Genomic DNA, 16,522 nt, shown 5'->3' with positions numbered 1-16,522 from the left:
TGTGCCAGGCAAGCACTCTACCACTGAACCACAATCCCAGCCTCACTTTTTTCATCCTTGATTGTACTTCTTATGCTTTAGAATCCTGTTAAGGAAGTAGGTTCCTAAACTGACTCAATGAAGAGTTGGCCCTACTTATTCTTCTAGTAGGTGCAGGGTCTCTGGTCTAATGCCTAGGTCCTTTATCCACTTTGAGTTGAGATTTGTGCAGTGTGAGAAATAGGGATTCAATTTCATTGTACTACGTATGGATTTCCCATAAAAAAGACTGTTTTCTTAAGCAATCAAAGACCTAAGAAGGACAATAGGAAGCACAGGAAATCATCCTGACAAACCACAAAAACTAATATAAGGCATGTGCAGGCGTGGGAGCGCCTGTTTTCCTTTGTGGTGCCACAGAGATCCTGGTACGGCCATGGGCCACCGCCACACCCAGTGTTACTAGTACTATAAAAACAAGCTGTCCCCAAAGTCTCCTTTCTGCTGGCATGTCCCTGATGCCAAAATCTGCATCTTTGATCTTGGGCAGAAAAAAGGCAAAAAAAAAAGAGGCAAAAGTGGATGAGTTCCCATTCTGTGGCCACGTGGTGTCTGATGAATATGAGAAGATATCCTCTGAAGCCTTGGAGGCTGCTCGTATTTGTGTCAACAAGTACATGATAAAAAGTTGCGGCAAAGATGGCTTTCATAGCCAACTGTGGCTCCACCCTTTCCATGTCATCCAAATGACACGTTCCTGTGCTGGGGCTGACAGGCTCCAAACAGGTATGCGGGGTACCTTTGAGAAACCCCAGGGCACAGTGGCCAGGGTTCACATTGGCCAAATCATCATGTCCATTCGCACCAAGCTGCAGAACAAGGAATATGTGACTGAGGCCCTACACAGGGCCAAGTTCAAGTTCCCTAGCCCCAGAAGATCCACATCTCAAAGAAGTGGGGCTTTAACAAATGTAATGCTGATGAGTTCGAAGACTTGGTGGCCGAGAAGCAGCTGATTCCTGATGGTGTGGGGTCAAATATATTCCCAATCATGGTCCCCTGGACAAGTGGTGGGCCCTGAATTCATGAGGGCTTCCACTGTGCTGTCCCCTTCTTAATCTCACACACACACCAATAAATCCTGTATTGTATAAAAAAAAAATCTGTTTCCTAGGCCAATTACTTAAGAGGCTAAGGAACAAAAACACCTCTCAGTTTCCTATTAAGAACAGATCAGGCTGGAAATGTAGGTCAGTGATACAGTACCTGCTTAGTATGTGCAAAGCTGTAAGTAGTCTCCACCAACATTATATATATTTGTTATGGTTTGAGTGGAGGTGTCCCCCAAAAGCTCATGAGTGAGAAAATGCAAGGAGGTTTAGAGGAGAAATGATTGGGATATGAGAGCCTTAACTCAATCAATGAATTAATCCTCTGAAGGGATTAATTGAGTGGTGACTGAAGGAAGGTAGGGTGTGGCTGGAGGAGTTGGGTCATTGGGCGTGTGCCTTTGGGGTACATATTTTGTGTCTGGCAAGTGGAGTCTCCTCTCTGCTCTCTGATCATCATGTGAGCTGCTTCTTTCCACCACAGTCTTCCACCATAATGTTCTGCCTCACCTCTAGCTCTGAGGAATGGAGCCAGCTGTTTATAGGTTGAGAGCTCCAAACAGTGAGCCCCCAAATAAACTTTTCCTCCTTAAAATTGTTGTCAGTCTTTTTAGTCACAGCAGTGAAAAAGCTGACTAAAACAATATTTATAAAGACAGATCATTAGCCACTGTGCTGACCCCTTCTTAATCCCACACACACACACCAATAAATCCTGTATTGTATAAAAAAAAAAAAAACCCAACCAAAATCTTTGTTTCCTAGGCCAATTATTTAAGAGGCTAAGGAAAAAACACAGATCATTAGCCAAAAGAACCTTGTTATTTTAGTATAGGGGACCAAATTCTAGGTTTGCATCAGTATACTTTTGATATTAATGATCAATTTTTAGAATAACTTATAAATACTTGCCCTCTAATTGTAGCCAACTTTATCATATATAAAATTTCTTGGACTGGGGTTGTAGCTCAGCAGTAGAGCACTTGCTTAGCATTTGTGAAGAGCTGGGTTTGATCCTCAGCACCACATAAAAATAAATAAATAAAATAAAGGTACTGTGTCCAACTACAACTAAAAATATATGTTTTTAAAAAAATCTTTTATACAAAATCATGGAATTTGCAGGGAAATGGATGGCACTAGAACAGATTATGCTTAGTGAAGCTAGCCAATCCCTAAAAAACAAATACCAAATGTCTTCTTTGATATAATGAGAGCAACTAAGAACAGAGCAGGGAGGAAGAGCAGGAAGAAAAGATTAACATTAAACAGAGACATGAGATGGGAGGGAAAGGGAGAGAAAAGGGAAATTGCATGGAAATGAAGGGAGACCCTCATTGCTATACAAAATTACATATAAGAGGTTGTGAGGGGAATGGGAAAATAAACAAGGAGAGAAATGAATTACAGTAGATGGGGTAGAGAGAGAAGATGGGAGGGGAGGGGAGGGGGGATAGTAGAGGATAGGAAAGGTAGCAGAATACAACAGTCACTAATATGGCATTATGTAAAAATGTGGATGTGTAACCGATGTGATTCTGCAATCTGCATTTGGGGTAAAAATTGGGAGTTCATAACCCACTTGAATCTAATGTATGAAATATGATATGTCAAGAGCTTTGTAATGTTGTGAACAATCAATAAAAAATAAAATAAAATAAAAATTTAAAAAAAAATATTTTATACAATTTATCTTGCACAAACCTACATCTTTCTAATCCATTTAGTTTTATCTGATACTTTTCCTCTTTTTAATTTTGGTTCAATCATTCTACTTTTAACAAAAAAAACCCACATCTTTCATATCTCATAGCTTCATTTACCAAAGTCATATATTACATTCCTTATATACCAAGTTGTTTCCTGTTTTCTGTATTATTTCTATTTTTAATTATCTCATGTGAATTAGATTTTTTTTAAAAGAAGTATTAGGGACTGAACTCAGGGCCTCACACCTTTTTTGGCAAGAGTTTTGCTGCTTAGCTACCCACCCCGCCTCAACCACTGGAAACACACACTTTTGTTTTATTTTGAGATAAAGTCTCTAAATTTCCACAGGCTGACTTGAATTTGTGATCTTCCTACCTCATCTCCTGAGTCCCTGGGATTATAGGCCTGTGACACCATACCAAGAATGAATTAAAAATTTTAACTCCTAGAAACCTTAACTTTTAGTGAAGACCTAGGCAGTATATATTTTGAATAGTTACATATCAATATTTTGTGAATATACGTTTCATAATTTCTAGAAATGTGCTTTCTCATAGAACAATTTTTCATGTTCACTAGCAGACTCAAATACATATAGCCTATCTATACCATATAAAAACAAGATACTGTGGTAAAGATATTGCCTAGCATGCTTAAGGTTCTGGGTTGGATTCTCAGTGTTGAAAATAAAAAACAAGACACTGAGTTGGGCACTATTTCACTTACTTGGGAGGCTAAGGCAAGGGGAACACAAGTTTGAAATGAGCCTGGACAACTTAGAGAGATCTTTTCTCAAATTAAAAAATAGAAAGGACTGGGGATGTAACTCAATGATAGAGCACCCTTAGGTACAATCCCCGTGCTGAATAAATATAGATAGTAATAATTCATATTATATACATATATTTTATATATCCCAGAAGCAAAGAAAGTTAAAATTTAATCATGTTTTTTTCATTTTCTTTTTTTTTTATTGAACAAATGAAACACATCAAGCAATTCAGCAATTCCTTTTTACTGTGCTCTGCTCTAAGGTTGGATTTGTAATTTTATGATACTAAAACATCTAGCAGAGAAAACAAATCTGTCTAAACAGGAAATCCAGACCAAATGTTATTTTATTTAATGTTGACAATTATTAAGACATTATTTATTTTACCAACAATTTTTAAAAACTACAGTTATGTGCTGCATAACAACATTTCAGTCAATGGCAGACCACATATACAACTGCAGTGTCATAAGATTATGATGGAGCTGAAAATTTTCTATCACCTAGTAACATCATGACGATTCTACCATCATAACACAATGATTTACTCACATTTGTGGTGATGCTTGTAAACAAGCCTACTGCACTGCCTCTCATGTAAATGTACTGACCATATAATTATGTAAAGACATAATACTTGGAAATGATGACAAAGAACTGTTACTGATTTATGCACTTACTATATAGTAAATTCTTTATCATTATTTTTTAGTGTACTCCTATTTATTAAAAATAGTTTACTGGGGCTGGGGATGTGGCTCAAGCGGTAGCGCGCTGGCCTGGCATGCGTGCGGCCCGGGTTCGATCCTCAGCACCACATACCAACAAAGATGTTGTGTCCGCCGAGAACTAAAAAATAAATTATTAAAAATTCTTTCTCTCTCTCTCTCTCTCTCTCTCTCTCTCTCTCTCTCTCTCTCTTTAAAAAAAAAATAGTTTACTGAAAAACAGCATACACGCATATTACACTGGTAAGAATGCCATACAGCTCACCTTTATCAAGGTTTGTTTGTTCATTTGTTTGTCTGAAGTGCTGGGGATTGAATCAAGGGCTTTGTGCACACTAGGCAAATACTCTAAAACTAATGACATCCCCAGCCCTACCAAGTCTCTCCTTTTTTTTTTTTTTCCCCTGCAGTGCTGGGGATGGAACCCAGTGCCCTGCACATGCCAGATAGGCACTCCACTACTGAGCTGCATCCCCAGCCCACAAGTTTCTTGATGGCAGCAAGAGGTCATGTCAAGTGATTGAGGTGTACCATCTAGGTTTGCGTAAGTATACTACATTTGAACAAATGCCTCACAATATATTTCTCAAAAGTATCCACATCATTAAGCAATATGTGACTATAGTTTATTTTTCAAAGGTTGACCCAAGTCACATGAATAGGTAATTTGTCAATTTTTATTTTTCTGAGCTAATGACATTATTGCTTTTTTTTTTTTTTAAACAAAAAATTAGGGCTGGGGTTGTGGCTCAGTGGTAGGGCACTCGCCTAGCATGTGTGAGGCCCTGGGTTCAATCCTCAGTACTACATAAGAATAAATGAATAAAATAAAGGTATCGTGTTGTCCAACTACAACTAAAAAATAAATATTTAAAAAAATTTAAATAGAACAACTAAATAGAGAGAGAGAGAGAGAGAGAGAGAGAGAGAGTGTGTGTGTGTGTGTGTGTGTGTGTGTGTGTGTGTAGTGTAGTACTGGGGCCTTCTACCACTGAGCTATGTCCCCAGCCCCCTTGTGAGACAGAGTCTCATGAAATTGCCTAGATTGGCTTTGAATTTGTAATCCTCCTGCCTCACCCTCCCAGTTGCTGGGATTTTACGCATGCACCACCACCCTTAGTAAGCTTTTTATAAATTTTGATGACATTATCTAAGGTAGAACTATATTAATATATACAAAACACATACATCTATATATGTACAAAAACATATAGACAGAAGCAAATCTTACGGCATTCGTTAAGATTTTTTATTTTCCAATTTTCAAATAGTTTCTCTCTCCAGTTATATTCAGACTACCAGACTTTCAATTGTTCATTGCCCTGAGCAATTGTTAGCTAGGCAACTATAAATTTAATTCTCTAAAGGAATGACTCCTAAGTGGAAAATCTATATCTCAAAGGTACAGAGAATGAATGCAAGAGTTTTCTCCAAGGAATAATCTAGTACATATTGCCTATCATTAGAGGTCAATTTTATAGGGGCTGTACACTAAAATTTTAGATTTTAATGTCTCCAAGGCTCATGTGGATGGACAAAATATCTGTTTCTGTTCAAACAGGATTTGGTGAACATTCCTCTAATTTTCTTTTCTTTTTTTTTTTTTTTCTGGAGAGTGAATATATGAACTCCAGTCTTGCCTTGAAGTTAATCCAAGGAAGCTAGTAGTAAGTTTACAGGGTGCCTTTCATGGGATACTTCTTTATCCTGGTGACCAACATGATAACTAAATGCCCAACCCACAACCAGTGTTTTCTCTCCCAGGAAACTTGTTTATCCTGGTCAATGCATTCTGGCTCTATGTCTAAATTATGTCCAATTAATTCCTAATAGGATAGCCATGAAAAACCTGCTTGACGGCAGGTATGTGCCACTGCACCTGGCTGACTGATTTTTCAAAACTGATTCTGCTAACCCTTTCACTCAGTTCTATCACATCCCAAAGGTGAAAAGAACACTACATAAATTACATAAAATCAGGCCAGCAGGATTTTTAAAAAATATTTATTTAGTTGTAGATGGACACAATATCTTTATTTATTCATTTTTACATGGTACTGAGGATCAAACCCAGGGCCTCACATGTACAAGGAATGTGCTCTACCTCTGAGCTTCAGCCCCAGCCCTCAAGCAGGTTTTTCGTAGCTTTCCAGGCATATAAAATGCTTTGTCTACCATATTTGTTAATGGGTTCTTCCATGAACTCAGTAATATAGTTAAGAAATAGAAGCCAAGTTGAAAAGCCACCTAACTAACTAAATTGGTCTCAAATTATGTCCTTCTGACATTCAGCTGGTTATTTTGAACAGGCTCCTGAGTTTTCTTCAAAGCTCATCTGTATACTTACTTGTAAAATCCTGTGTGATTTCCTATGATTTTCTGTTGTCTCAACATCCATTTTTGAAACCTCCTCTGTACCTTGCCTGACTGACACCCAAACCAAACTCTCATCCAGCCAAGGCTCTCATAGAGCATGGCTATCCTGATAGGCACATACCTGAAATCCCAGCAGCTTGGGAGCCTGAGACAGGAGGATCGCAAGTTCAAAGCCAGTCTCAGCAGAAGCGAGGCACTAAGCAACTCAGTGAGACCCTGTCTCTTAATAAAATACAAAATAGGGCTGGGGATGTGGCTCAGTGGTTGAGTACCCCGGGTTCAATCCCTGGTACCAATCATTGGTCACATTTAATTCGCCTTTGCAAAGAGTTTTTGAAGGACACAATGATGTAATTTTGTTGAGATCTTTTTAGAAGTTGAGTTTAATTGAGGAACCCTCATTTAAACATTTTTTAAAGCATTATATTACTCATTTGGAAAATTCCACATAAAGGCCATACTTTGTTCTGTAGATATTAAGGATCCCATTTTTACATCAAATCTTGGATCTACCAGAGCCAAGATAAAGCCTGGGAGAGCAATGCCACCAAGTTGTGTTGTATAATGCATTCATAACGTATCTCATTGTATAGACATTTTCTAGTGTCCAGCTTATCCTCTCACAGTAGCCTTACTTTTTGGTGGCAGCTCCCTCTCATAATTCTAAAATGTTTGAACTATGCCCACGAGTCAAGTTGTGGTTTTGGCCCTGAGATTCCCTTGACCAACCTGTCTAATGATTTCTCCCTAACGGAACATGCAAGGGAAAACACACAAACACACAGAGAGGAATTTCTGAAAGCCTCAGTTCATATCCCCTGCAGTAATGGCCATTTATTGCCAGTTTCTGTTTGATTCTATTAATAGACACCTGATTCTTCTTATAGGACCTGTCATGATTTCAACTTTTGCCAGTGATTTATCAGCCACTTTACAATCCCCCAAAAGCCACATGTTTTCTCATAGCATAAACCCTTGGTACCTATTACAAGGAATAGCATAAACTCCTTGTAGTGGTACGCACTACAAGGGCATGCACTTTATCATAACACAAACTCACCCTGAATTTGAAAGTCAAAAAGATTGAGGGCTCAATGCGAAAAAGAGCAGATTCTGACCAAAGAAGTTTACTTACAATCATTGGGCTCCATGAGGAATACAAAGGATTCAATACCTCAAAAAGGGTCAGTGGTACCTCTCAGGAGTCACCAGCAACATCATTCATATCCCTACATGATCACCAAAACTATCAAAAGACAAAATTACAACCATTCAGATCCCTGCATGATCACCAGAACTATTTTGTTCAGATTTTTTTTTTTTAATATGGTGCTAGGGATTGAACCTAGTGCCTCATGCGTGCTAGGCAAGCACTCTACCACTGAGCCACAATCCCAGCCCAATCACCAGATCTATTAAAAGACAAAATGACAACAAATTTTGTTGTAGATCTAACTTGTTTTTTATGATTCATGAGTTGGGGCTGTGTTTTATTCTACAAAATAGAATGAATTGGGTACAATGGCTACAGGCTTGTAATCACAGCCACTAGGAAGGCTGAAGCAGGATTATAAATTTGAGGTCTCCCTGGGTAACTTAGTCTAGAACAGAAAAAAGAAAGAAAGAAAGAAAGAAAGAAAGAAAGAAAGAAAGAAAGAAAGAAAGAAAGAAAGAACAACAACAATATGATAGGGCTCCTATTGGGCAATAATAGAGACAGTTTGGTAAAATGGGACCAAGGACATAGAACAATAAGGGAAAAAACTAATTGGCTAACATCCAGTAAATTCAGGTTACTTTTTTTTTTTTAATAAGAATTAAAGCAGAGAAGATTTCCTTATCACGCTGACTCAGGTGAACTGAAGTCTTGTGTTAATAGGAAAAACTGGTCTGTTTGGAGATCTGTCTGCTTCTTTAAAGGTTCAGTTTGATTATGTGACCTTTATCATGAGTGACTCCATTTTGATTTGGTCTGTTGTGTCTAGTGCAGAGTACAGTTCAAACCCATGGCCTAGTATAAATTATATCTAACATCTTCTACCCTCATCCTCAGTCAATTACTACTAAACACTATACTAGAATAGTGGTATTCAATACAGTGGGCACTAGCTACATATTGCTGTTTAAATTTAAAATCAGCTGGGCATGGTAGTTAAATTGTAGAATATTCCTGAGTTCAATCCCCAATGCTGCAAAATAAAGGAAGAAATAAAAAGAAAAAAATTAAATAAAATTCTGTTGTCCCAGCTACTTGGGAGGCTAAACAGGAGGATGGCTTCTACCCAGAATTCAGGGCCAACCTGACCAATATAGTGAGACTCTACCTCTTTTTTCTTTTTTTTTTAAATATTTATTTTTTAGTTTTCAGCGGACACAACAACTTTGCTTTGTATGTGGTGCTGAGGATCAAACCCGGGCCACAAGCATGCCAGGCGAGCACGCTACCGCTTGAACCACATCCCCAGCCCGAGACTCTACCTCTTAAGGAAAAAGTTGGTTTTGCCCTGGTAGTGCTGTATACCAGCAATTTGAGAGGCTGAGGCAGGAAGAATGCAAGTTTGGGGAGCAACTTAGCAAGATCCTGTATCAAAACAATAAAAAATAAAAACAGCTGGGGATGTAGCTCAGTGATAAAGCACCCCTGGGCTAAATCCCCAGTACCATATACACAAAAAAAAAAAAGAAAAAAAAAAAAAGAAAGAAAGAAAGAAAGAAAAAGAAAAAGAAAGAAAGAAGGAAGAAACTCCCCCCCCCCATGCCAAGTACTGGGGATGCTTGGTTCATGTTACCATCACTCCTTGAGAAGTAAGTTAACCAGTTATAAGACAACTGTTTTGCAGTTGTCTTATGACTGGTTAACTTATTTCTTACACTTGTATCCCTATCATTATGTCCAACCTAAGCAGCTAAAATGATTTTTAAAATTGATTAATTATTATTGTTATTTAGTGTGTGTGTGTTTACTGAGAATTGAATCCAGGATGCTCTACCACTGAGCCAACTCCTCCATTCTTTTTATTTTTTATTTTAAGAAAGGGTCTCATTAAGTTGCCCAGGCTGCTAGCAAACTTTCGGGCCTCCTGCCTGAACTTCCTGAGTAGCCAAGATAACAAGCATGTACCATGGTGCCCTGCAATACTATTTTATGTAAAAATAACCATGTAAGGCTTAGTATGTGACAATTAATTTTCTAGGAATTTTATAAATGTTGACTTAATTATTCTTCATAATGATTCTCTAAGCACATACTATTGTTATCCCTGTTTACAGATGAGGATAATGAGGAACAGAAAGATTGATTTAACCAAGGTTGCCTAGATTATAGGACATAAATCATATTATGTTACTTCTTTGCTTATAACAGTCCAATGGTTACTCATCTTAGAGTACAAACCAAAGTGCCCCAGAGGCTTAATATGTCTATATAATAGTAATCTGCCCTTATCCTAAGATTCATTTCCATAGTCTCAGTTACCTTGATCTAAAACTGTTAAATGGAAAATTCCAGACATAAACAATTCATAAATTTCAAATTGTGCAGCATTAAGTAGCATGATGAACTATCATGCCTTCCCACTCCATGCTGTCTAAGACATAAATCATTCCTTTGTCCAGCATATCCATGCTGTATGTGCTACATGCTGTTTTAGTTACTTAGTAGACATCTTGGTCATTAGATACACAGTAATGGTATGGCAGTACTTGTGTCCATATAACACTTATTTTACTTAATAATGATCCCAAAGTGCAAGAGTAGTGATGGAAATGAAACACCAGGGCATAAAACATAGAAGGACAGATCAACTCTGGTGCTATATAGCAAAACTGCAGTGTGCATAGAGGAAAACATAGTATATATAGGGTTTGGCACTATCTATGGCTTCAAACCTCCATTGTGAGGCCCTTGCAGATTGTGGCAGTCTACTAGATTTGTATCCCCCTCTTCCCTACTTTATTTTCATATGTATTTATTATTATTATTTTGGTCTATTTCTTCCCAAACAAATGGAAGTGCCATCCCCCTAGACTCTCCATCCCAGCTTTTTTTTTTTTTTTTTTTTTTTTTTTGTACCAGGGATTGAACTCAGGGGCACTCAACCACTGAGCCACATCCCCAGCCCTATTTTGTATTTTATTTAGAGACAGGATCTCACTGAGTTGCTTAGTGCCTCGCTTTTGCTGAGGCTGGCGTTGAACTTGCAGATCCTCTAGACTTAGCATCCTGAGCCACTGGGATTACAGGTGTGAACCACCACACCTGGCTCCATCTCAGGTTTTAATGTGTCCTCCATTTAATGGTTGAATGTGACAGGTAGAACCACTAGGGCCCTGTCCACCTTCTACCATGCTTTTTTTCCCTCAGAGCCAAAACAATGCCTCCCATTGGCAGAAAGACCTTTTTGAAAAATAATTGTTGCACAAATTTTGTTTTTTGTATCTTTTTGTATGTATCTTTTCTCATTTATTGTATGTGGAAACATGTTTAAGAAGAGAAATAGCTGGGCAGAGTGGCACATGCCTGTAGTCCCAGCTACTCAGGAAGCTGAGATGAAAGGATCACTTGAGCCTACCTTTGATTGATTAGTTGATAGAAAGGAAGGACAGGAATTCTGAAGAGTATTGTACAAACTTAATTTGTTTATGTGTTGCAGTTTTCAGGGTTTACCATCTTTTGAGGGTCTATAAGGTTATACAAAGTAATACGTTGTATAAAGTTGAAATTTATGGGAGATACAAAACTCCCTTCAATAATGGAAAAGTTACTGCAGGTAAAAATAAAAAAAAATCATTGCTCTTTAATTTTATAAATATAACAGGAAATCGTGCTGTATATGTGTAATAAGAATTGTAATGCATTCCATTGTCATTTATTTAAAAAAATCAATAAAAAATAAATATAACAGGGGAAAAAAAAACCCCACACACCAGAAATGAGAAGGAAAAGCCTAAAAAGAGTAGCTTTTGGTGGACTTAGGTTTTTTGTTGTTGTTTTTGGTGGACTTAGTTTGGATGAGGCCAATCTTAGATTCTGCCTTCTACTCAGAATTCCAGCAAGGAGCTTAGATTCCAAGAAGATTGCTCCTTTGTGGAATATCTGAAAAGTAATTCAGTAAATTGAAGTGTCTTTACTATTTTTAAGATCAAGGTAAAAGATGTTGAAAAGAAAATACACCAGCCAGGCCTGGTGGCACATCTGTACCCAGTGACTCTGGAGGCTGAGACAGGAGAATACCAAGTTCAAACCCACTCTCAGCAACTTAGTGGAGCCCCACGCAATTCAACAAGACCCTGTCTCAAAAAAAAAAAAAAAAAAAAAAAAAAAAAAAGGGGCTGGGGATATAGCTTAGTGGTTAAGCACCCTTGGGTTTAAGTTAATCCCCGGTACTAACAAACAAACAAAAAGTCAAAGAATATGCATCAATAATAAATAATCAAATATTTTAAATGATGCTAGTAGTTTCAGGAGCTAAATGTTATTATTATATTCTTTTTTCAACTTCGCTTTCTGAGGTTTATTTGTTTTATTTGTCTGAGGTTTTATTTGTCTTTTTTCAACTTTGCTTTCTTAGGTTTATTTGTTCAATATTTGCCTTAGATTGCTCAAATACTGCTTTCCTGAACTTTCCTCGAGAGTTGTTTTCCTTTGGATGAAAAGAAAAGTTAATCCTTGGCACATTTAAAACATAAAACAAAATAAACAAGCGAGGTTTTCCATATCTTCAAGAACCATCTCGCTAAATTGTAAAAAAATTTTGTAAAAATTTGTAAAAAGAAAAAAATAATTCTGGGTTCCACTGGGAGATTCTGATTAGTAGCCGAAGTGATAGGGAGGCCAGTAGTCCAAAGACCATACCTCAAGAACTTATCTCAGAAAAAAAAAAGAACTTATCTCAGTGCTATTTTCATATTTTGCAGCTTTCAATATATTAATTTTAGAAGTTTCCGGTGGAGGAGGGTACGAACTCTGGTGACAGTCAGAAGATAAGAGACTACGCAGCAGCCCATGTCGTTCCATGTTGCAAAACTTTCCTTCAGTTTGTAGATGTGTCCCTGGGGAGGAAATCAGTTCGTTTCACCGGGTAACTAACCGTTTTTCAACTACTTCTGTCCACGTCCCTCAGGGTGACACTCCAAAAGTCATGAACTCAAGTGGGCGGCGAAAGGTTAAAGAAAGCTCTGTTCGCCCTGCTCGTCCGCGCGGCCCTGCGAGGACGGGGTTCGCTTCCCGCCACCCGGGCTCCTCCTCCGCTCGTCCTCTGGGGTCCGGTCCTCCCGGAGGCGCCCCGCGCGGGCAGGTCTTGGCGCCAACCGGGTGGCGGCGCTGTTCGCCCCGCGCACGGCGGTCTCGGGCCCGAGGGAGGCGGAGGCACGGCCGGCGGAGGAAGGGGAGGGAGCGAGGCGCGCGCTCTGCTCTCGCGTGCTCTCGCGCCGCTCGCGTGACTGGCCGGTGTGTGTACGACGCGCCGGCTCCCGGGGGCTCGGACGGCCGGGCGCACGCCGCGTCTAGGGGTGTCCAGGTCCGGGTCGGCACTAGGTGCGGGCGGGCGGGCGGGCCGCGGGGGTCCGGGGCGGACACACGCGCACACGCTCCCGGAGGAGCCTTCTCCGAGGCTGCTCTTCCTCGGCCAGACGGAGAGCGGCACTGTCTCCCCGCCCAGCGCATACTCGCCCCGCGTCTCCCCCCGCGGCGGCTGCTCCTCCTCGGCACCGCCAGCCCCAGCGCCGCTCCGGGGCGGGCGGGCGGGCGGCGGCGGCGGCGGCGGGACCCGCGGAGCCGCTTTGTGTGCAGCCCGACGAGGGGCGGCGGCGCAACCACCTGACAGAGGCCCGGGCGCTTGATGCACCTTCCGCCCGCATGAGTAGGAGGTAAAGGCGGCGGCGGCGGCTCGGCTCCCGCCCTCGGCTGGTGGAGGGAGGGGACGGAAGGGGAGAGCGGAGGGGGGGCGCGGGTCCGAGGCCCGGCGGGGTTGCCCGGAGGTGCCGCTGAGGCCTCGGCGGTGCCGGGTGGCGCCCAGTGGCCGGGGCCAAGAGAAGCCGCTGGGATCCCTCAGCCGAAGTTGAAGGAACAAAATGTGAAGTGCGGAGCCGCGTCAGCCGCTTCCTGGCGTGGGGTTGGGGGTGAGGGCGGCTTGTTTTCCCCTCCCGCGGGGGTGAGGAGCTGGACAGGGGAGGGGCAGGAGCGCAGCGGGGACTGCCCGGGCCCGGAATCTCAGCCGGGCAAGGGCGTTTTGTTCCCGGGAGCCGCCGCGGCGTGTGGGTCCGGTCGGGTCCCTAGTTTTGCGGCCTAAGCCGAGCCCTATAGGCCTCGCGTCTCCTTTCCCGGAGGGGAACGGCCGGGTGGGGACTCCGTGCTGCTCTCTGGCCGAGACGGGGCCTTGGGATCCTCGCCGGCCTCCCCCGGCCGACAAACTTAAGACCTTGGTGCTCGGGGGTACATTTCATTGTGAAAGGCGGAATGGGAAACTCTGGCCGCTGCTCGGCGCCTCCTGCGGCCGTGGTGGCTGGTGCCCGGGAGCCCCGCGGGCCCCGGGCTGGCGCGGGTGTGGGCGACGGGCCGTCGGTGGGGTCCGGACCCCGGGACCGGGCGGATGAACAGGCTGCCTCCGGGTTCCCGGCCCCGGGGGAGAAAGAACCCGTTCCAGATTAGAGATTTTTGAAATGAAAAAAGAGGTTACAAAGTCGCCCCTTTCCCGCTGAACTTTGGTTTTCTGACCGATAGAGGCCGGTAGAGGACTGTGAAAGAAAAGTTGTCCCCCAGGATGGACTTCACCGCGCAGCCCAAGCCTGCCACTGCCCTGTGTGGCGTCGTGAGTGCGGACGGGAAGATCGCTTACCCTCCGGGAGTAAAGGAAATCACCGACAAGATCACCACCGACGAGATGATCAAACGACTGAAGGTAAGGTCTGAACAGACTGTTCACACTCAGAGATGTTTTTCATACCCTGTCTCCTGTGGTATTACTGCACTACTCCGCCTGGCCTTACAGTTCAGCTACCAAGCCCCCCCCCCCCCCTTCTTCTCATTTTATCTCTTCTAAAAGGTATTTGTTCTGTCTTGAATACATCTTTGAATAAGTTATGTAGGAAAATGACTTACGGGAAATTAAAAAGGAGTGTGATTTTAAAGAAAATCTTACTGTTTTTCAAGCATAAGAATTCAGGTGTTTGTAAAGTAGTCCCCCCCCCCCCCCCACACACACACACCCCGTGAATATTTCATTTTATGAGACTACTGTTTAAGTAGCTGTCATTCTTAAGTTAAGGCAGTAATTTGCCTAGGAACATTTCTGTTTTCATCAGCATCTGAGAAGTTGATAATCAGATGTGTGCTTAAACATTGACAGAAGGTACTAGTTTTTCAAAATTCAGACTTAAGGTGATGACTTAAGTTCCTGTGTTTATTTGAGCTTAAGAAAGAGTGTTGCTCTTTTTATGAGACCTCAACTTATTTAGTATAAGTATGGTGGTCATGTGAATTTCAACTTTAAGTTGATCAGTTCTTTGCTTTCCATTCCATGGACATAGATTGTGGTCACAGCCATTCTTGTGTGATCATCTTGAAGCAGTGGTTCTCAATTAGGACAGCTTTGACCCCCAGGGAATATTAAAGGCAATGCCAGAGAAATTTGGTTGTCACAATTTGGGTTAGATTAGGGAAAGACCTGAGGCAGATCAGCTAGGAAAATGTTCAACACCGTGGTCTAGGTAAAAGATGTTAAAATCTTGCAAATAGTGCTATGACCGTGGGGATAGAGATAAGGAATGTTCAAGGAAAGTTTCAAAGTTAAAATCAGAAATGGTGGGAGGTGACGGAAGAAACAATCGTGGTGATTTTTCTTATTTGAACAACTTGGTGAATTTGTGGGAACTGATCTTGCCTCTTTTTTCTTAGAGTTTAGTATAGTACCTGGTAAATGTATACAATGTTGTTCTAAAGTATTCCTATAGTTTCTAAAATCTAATTAGACTCTTCAGTTTGTTGCTTTTTTGGAAGGGATGAGACACAGTTTCACTAAAACAAGCTTTTTTTTTTTTTTCCTCTCCAAATTTTTAGTGGTACTGGGGGTTGAACCCAGAGCCTCACATACTAAAGCATGCATTTTACCATTGACTTATACTCTGCAGCCTAAAACAAATTTTGATACCAAAGATTAGACATGAATTGAGGTACTTAATTTTGGGAGCAGGGTACTTGGGATTGAACCCAAGGTATTCTATTACTCAGTTAGACTCCCCCCCCCCCACACACACACACCTTTTTTTGTTATGGGGGTATTGAACCTAGGGATGTTTAACCTCTGAGTTACATCCCTAGCCCTTTTTATTTTTTGAGACCGGGTCTAGCTAAGTTGCTGATGGTGGCCTTAAACTTTCAATCTTCTTGCCTCAGCCTCCCGAGTCACTGGGATTACCGTCATGCCACCACATCCAGCTCCCAGTTTTTTGTTTTGAAATGGGGATCTCACTAGGTTTCTGAGGCTGACCTCTAACTTGTCCTCCTGCCTCAGCCTCCCAACCTGCTGGGATGAGGTATTTAATTGATGCTTCTTAAAAGTTATTCTAGGTGTTTTGAGTGAGAACCTGAAAAATTGTGAAATATAAAGCTAAATAAGAAGTTTATAGATGTTAAATTTTATTTTCCAATTAAGAATATTCACACCCTGAATTCTAGTGGTGAATAATTGATTAAAAGTGGAAAATTAGGGGCTGGGGATGTGGCTCAAGCGGTAACGTGCTCGCTTGGCATGCGCGGGGCGCTGGGTTCGATTCTTAGCACCACATAAAAATAAAGATGTTGTGTCCACCAAAAACTGAAAGATAAATATTAAAAAATTCTCTCTTCTCTC

General features: G+C 41.4%; 1 protein-coding gene and 1 pseudogene across 6 annotated transcripts in view; both read left to right on the top strand.

Annotated features, from left to right (window-relative positions):
• Positions 1–415: 415 nt before the first annotated feature.
• On the top strand, positions 416–1,068 carry LOC308654842 (large ribosomal subunit protein uL16-like; annotated as a pseudogene). The gene has a single exon. The product of its transcript is annotated as a large ribosomal subunit protein uL16-like (transcript).
• A 12,035-nt stretch (positions 1,069–13,103) lies between these two features.
• PDS5A (PDS5 cohesin associated factor A) overlaps positions 13,104–16,522 on the top strand; it is a 152,586-nt gene continuing 149,167 nt past the window's right edge. The window contains exons 1-2 of one of the 5 annotated variants that reach the window (XM_081302951.1): positions 13,104–13,541; positions 14,395–14,572. In XM_081302951.1, coding sequence (XP_081159077.1) covers positions 14,435–14,572 — 138 coding nt within the window. In that variant the 5' untranslated portion in view covers positions 13,104–13,541; positions 14,395–14,434. Of the gene's footprint in view, positions 13,542–13,619; positions 13,794–14,394; positions 14,573–16,522 lie in introns of those variants that run through there. The other 4 variants (XR_014023163.1, XM_081302953.1, XM_081302952.1 and 1 more) reach the window with 4 other exon arrangements.

Source organism: Spermophilus citellus (genome assembly GCF_964194105.1).
Source record: "Spermophilus citellus genome assembly, chromosome: 8".
Classification (NCBI taxonomy): Eukaryota; Metazoa; Chordata; class Mammalia; order Rodentia; family Sciuridae; genus Spermophilus; species Spermophilus citellus.
The sequence above is the reverse complement of the archived record's forward strand: the minus strand, read 5'-3'. Positions and strand labels throughout refer to the sequence as shown.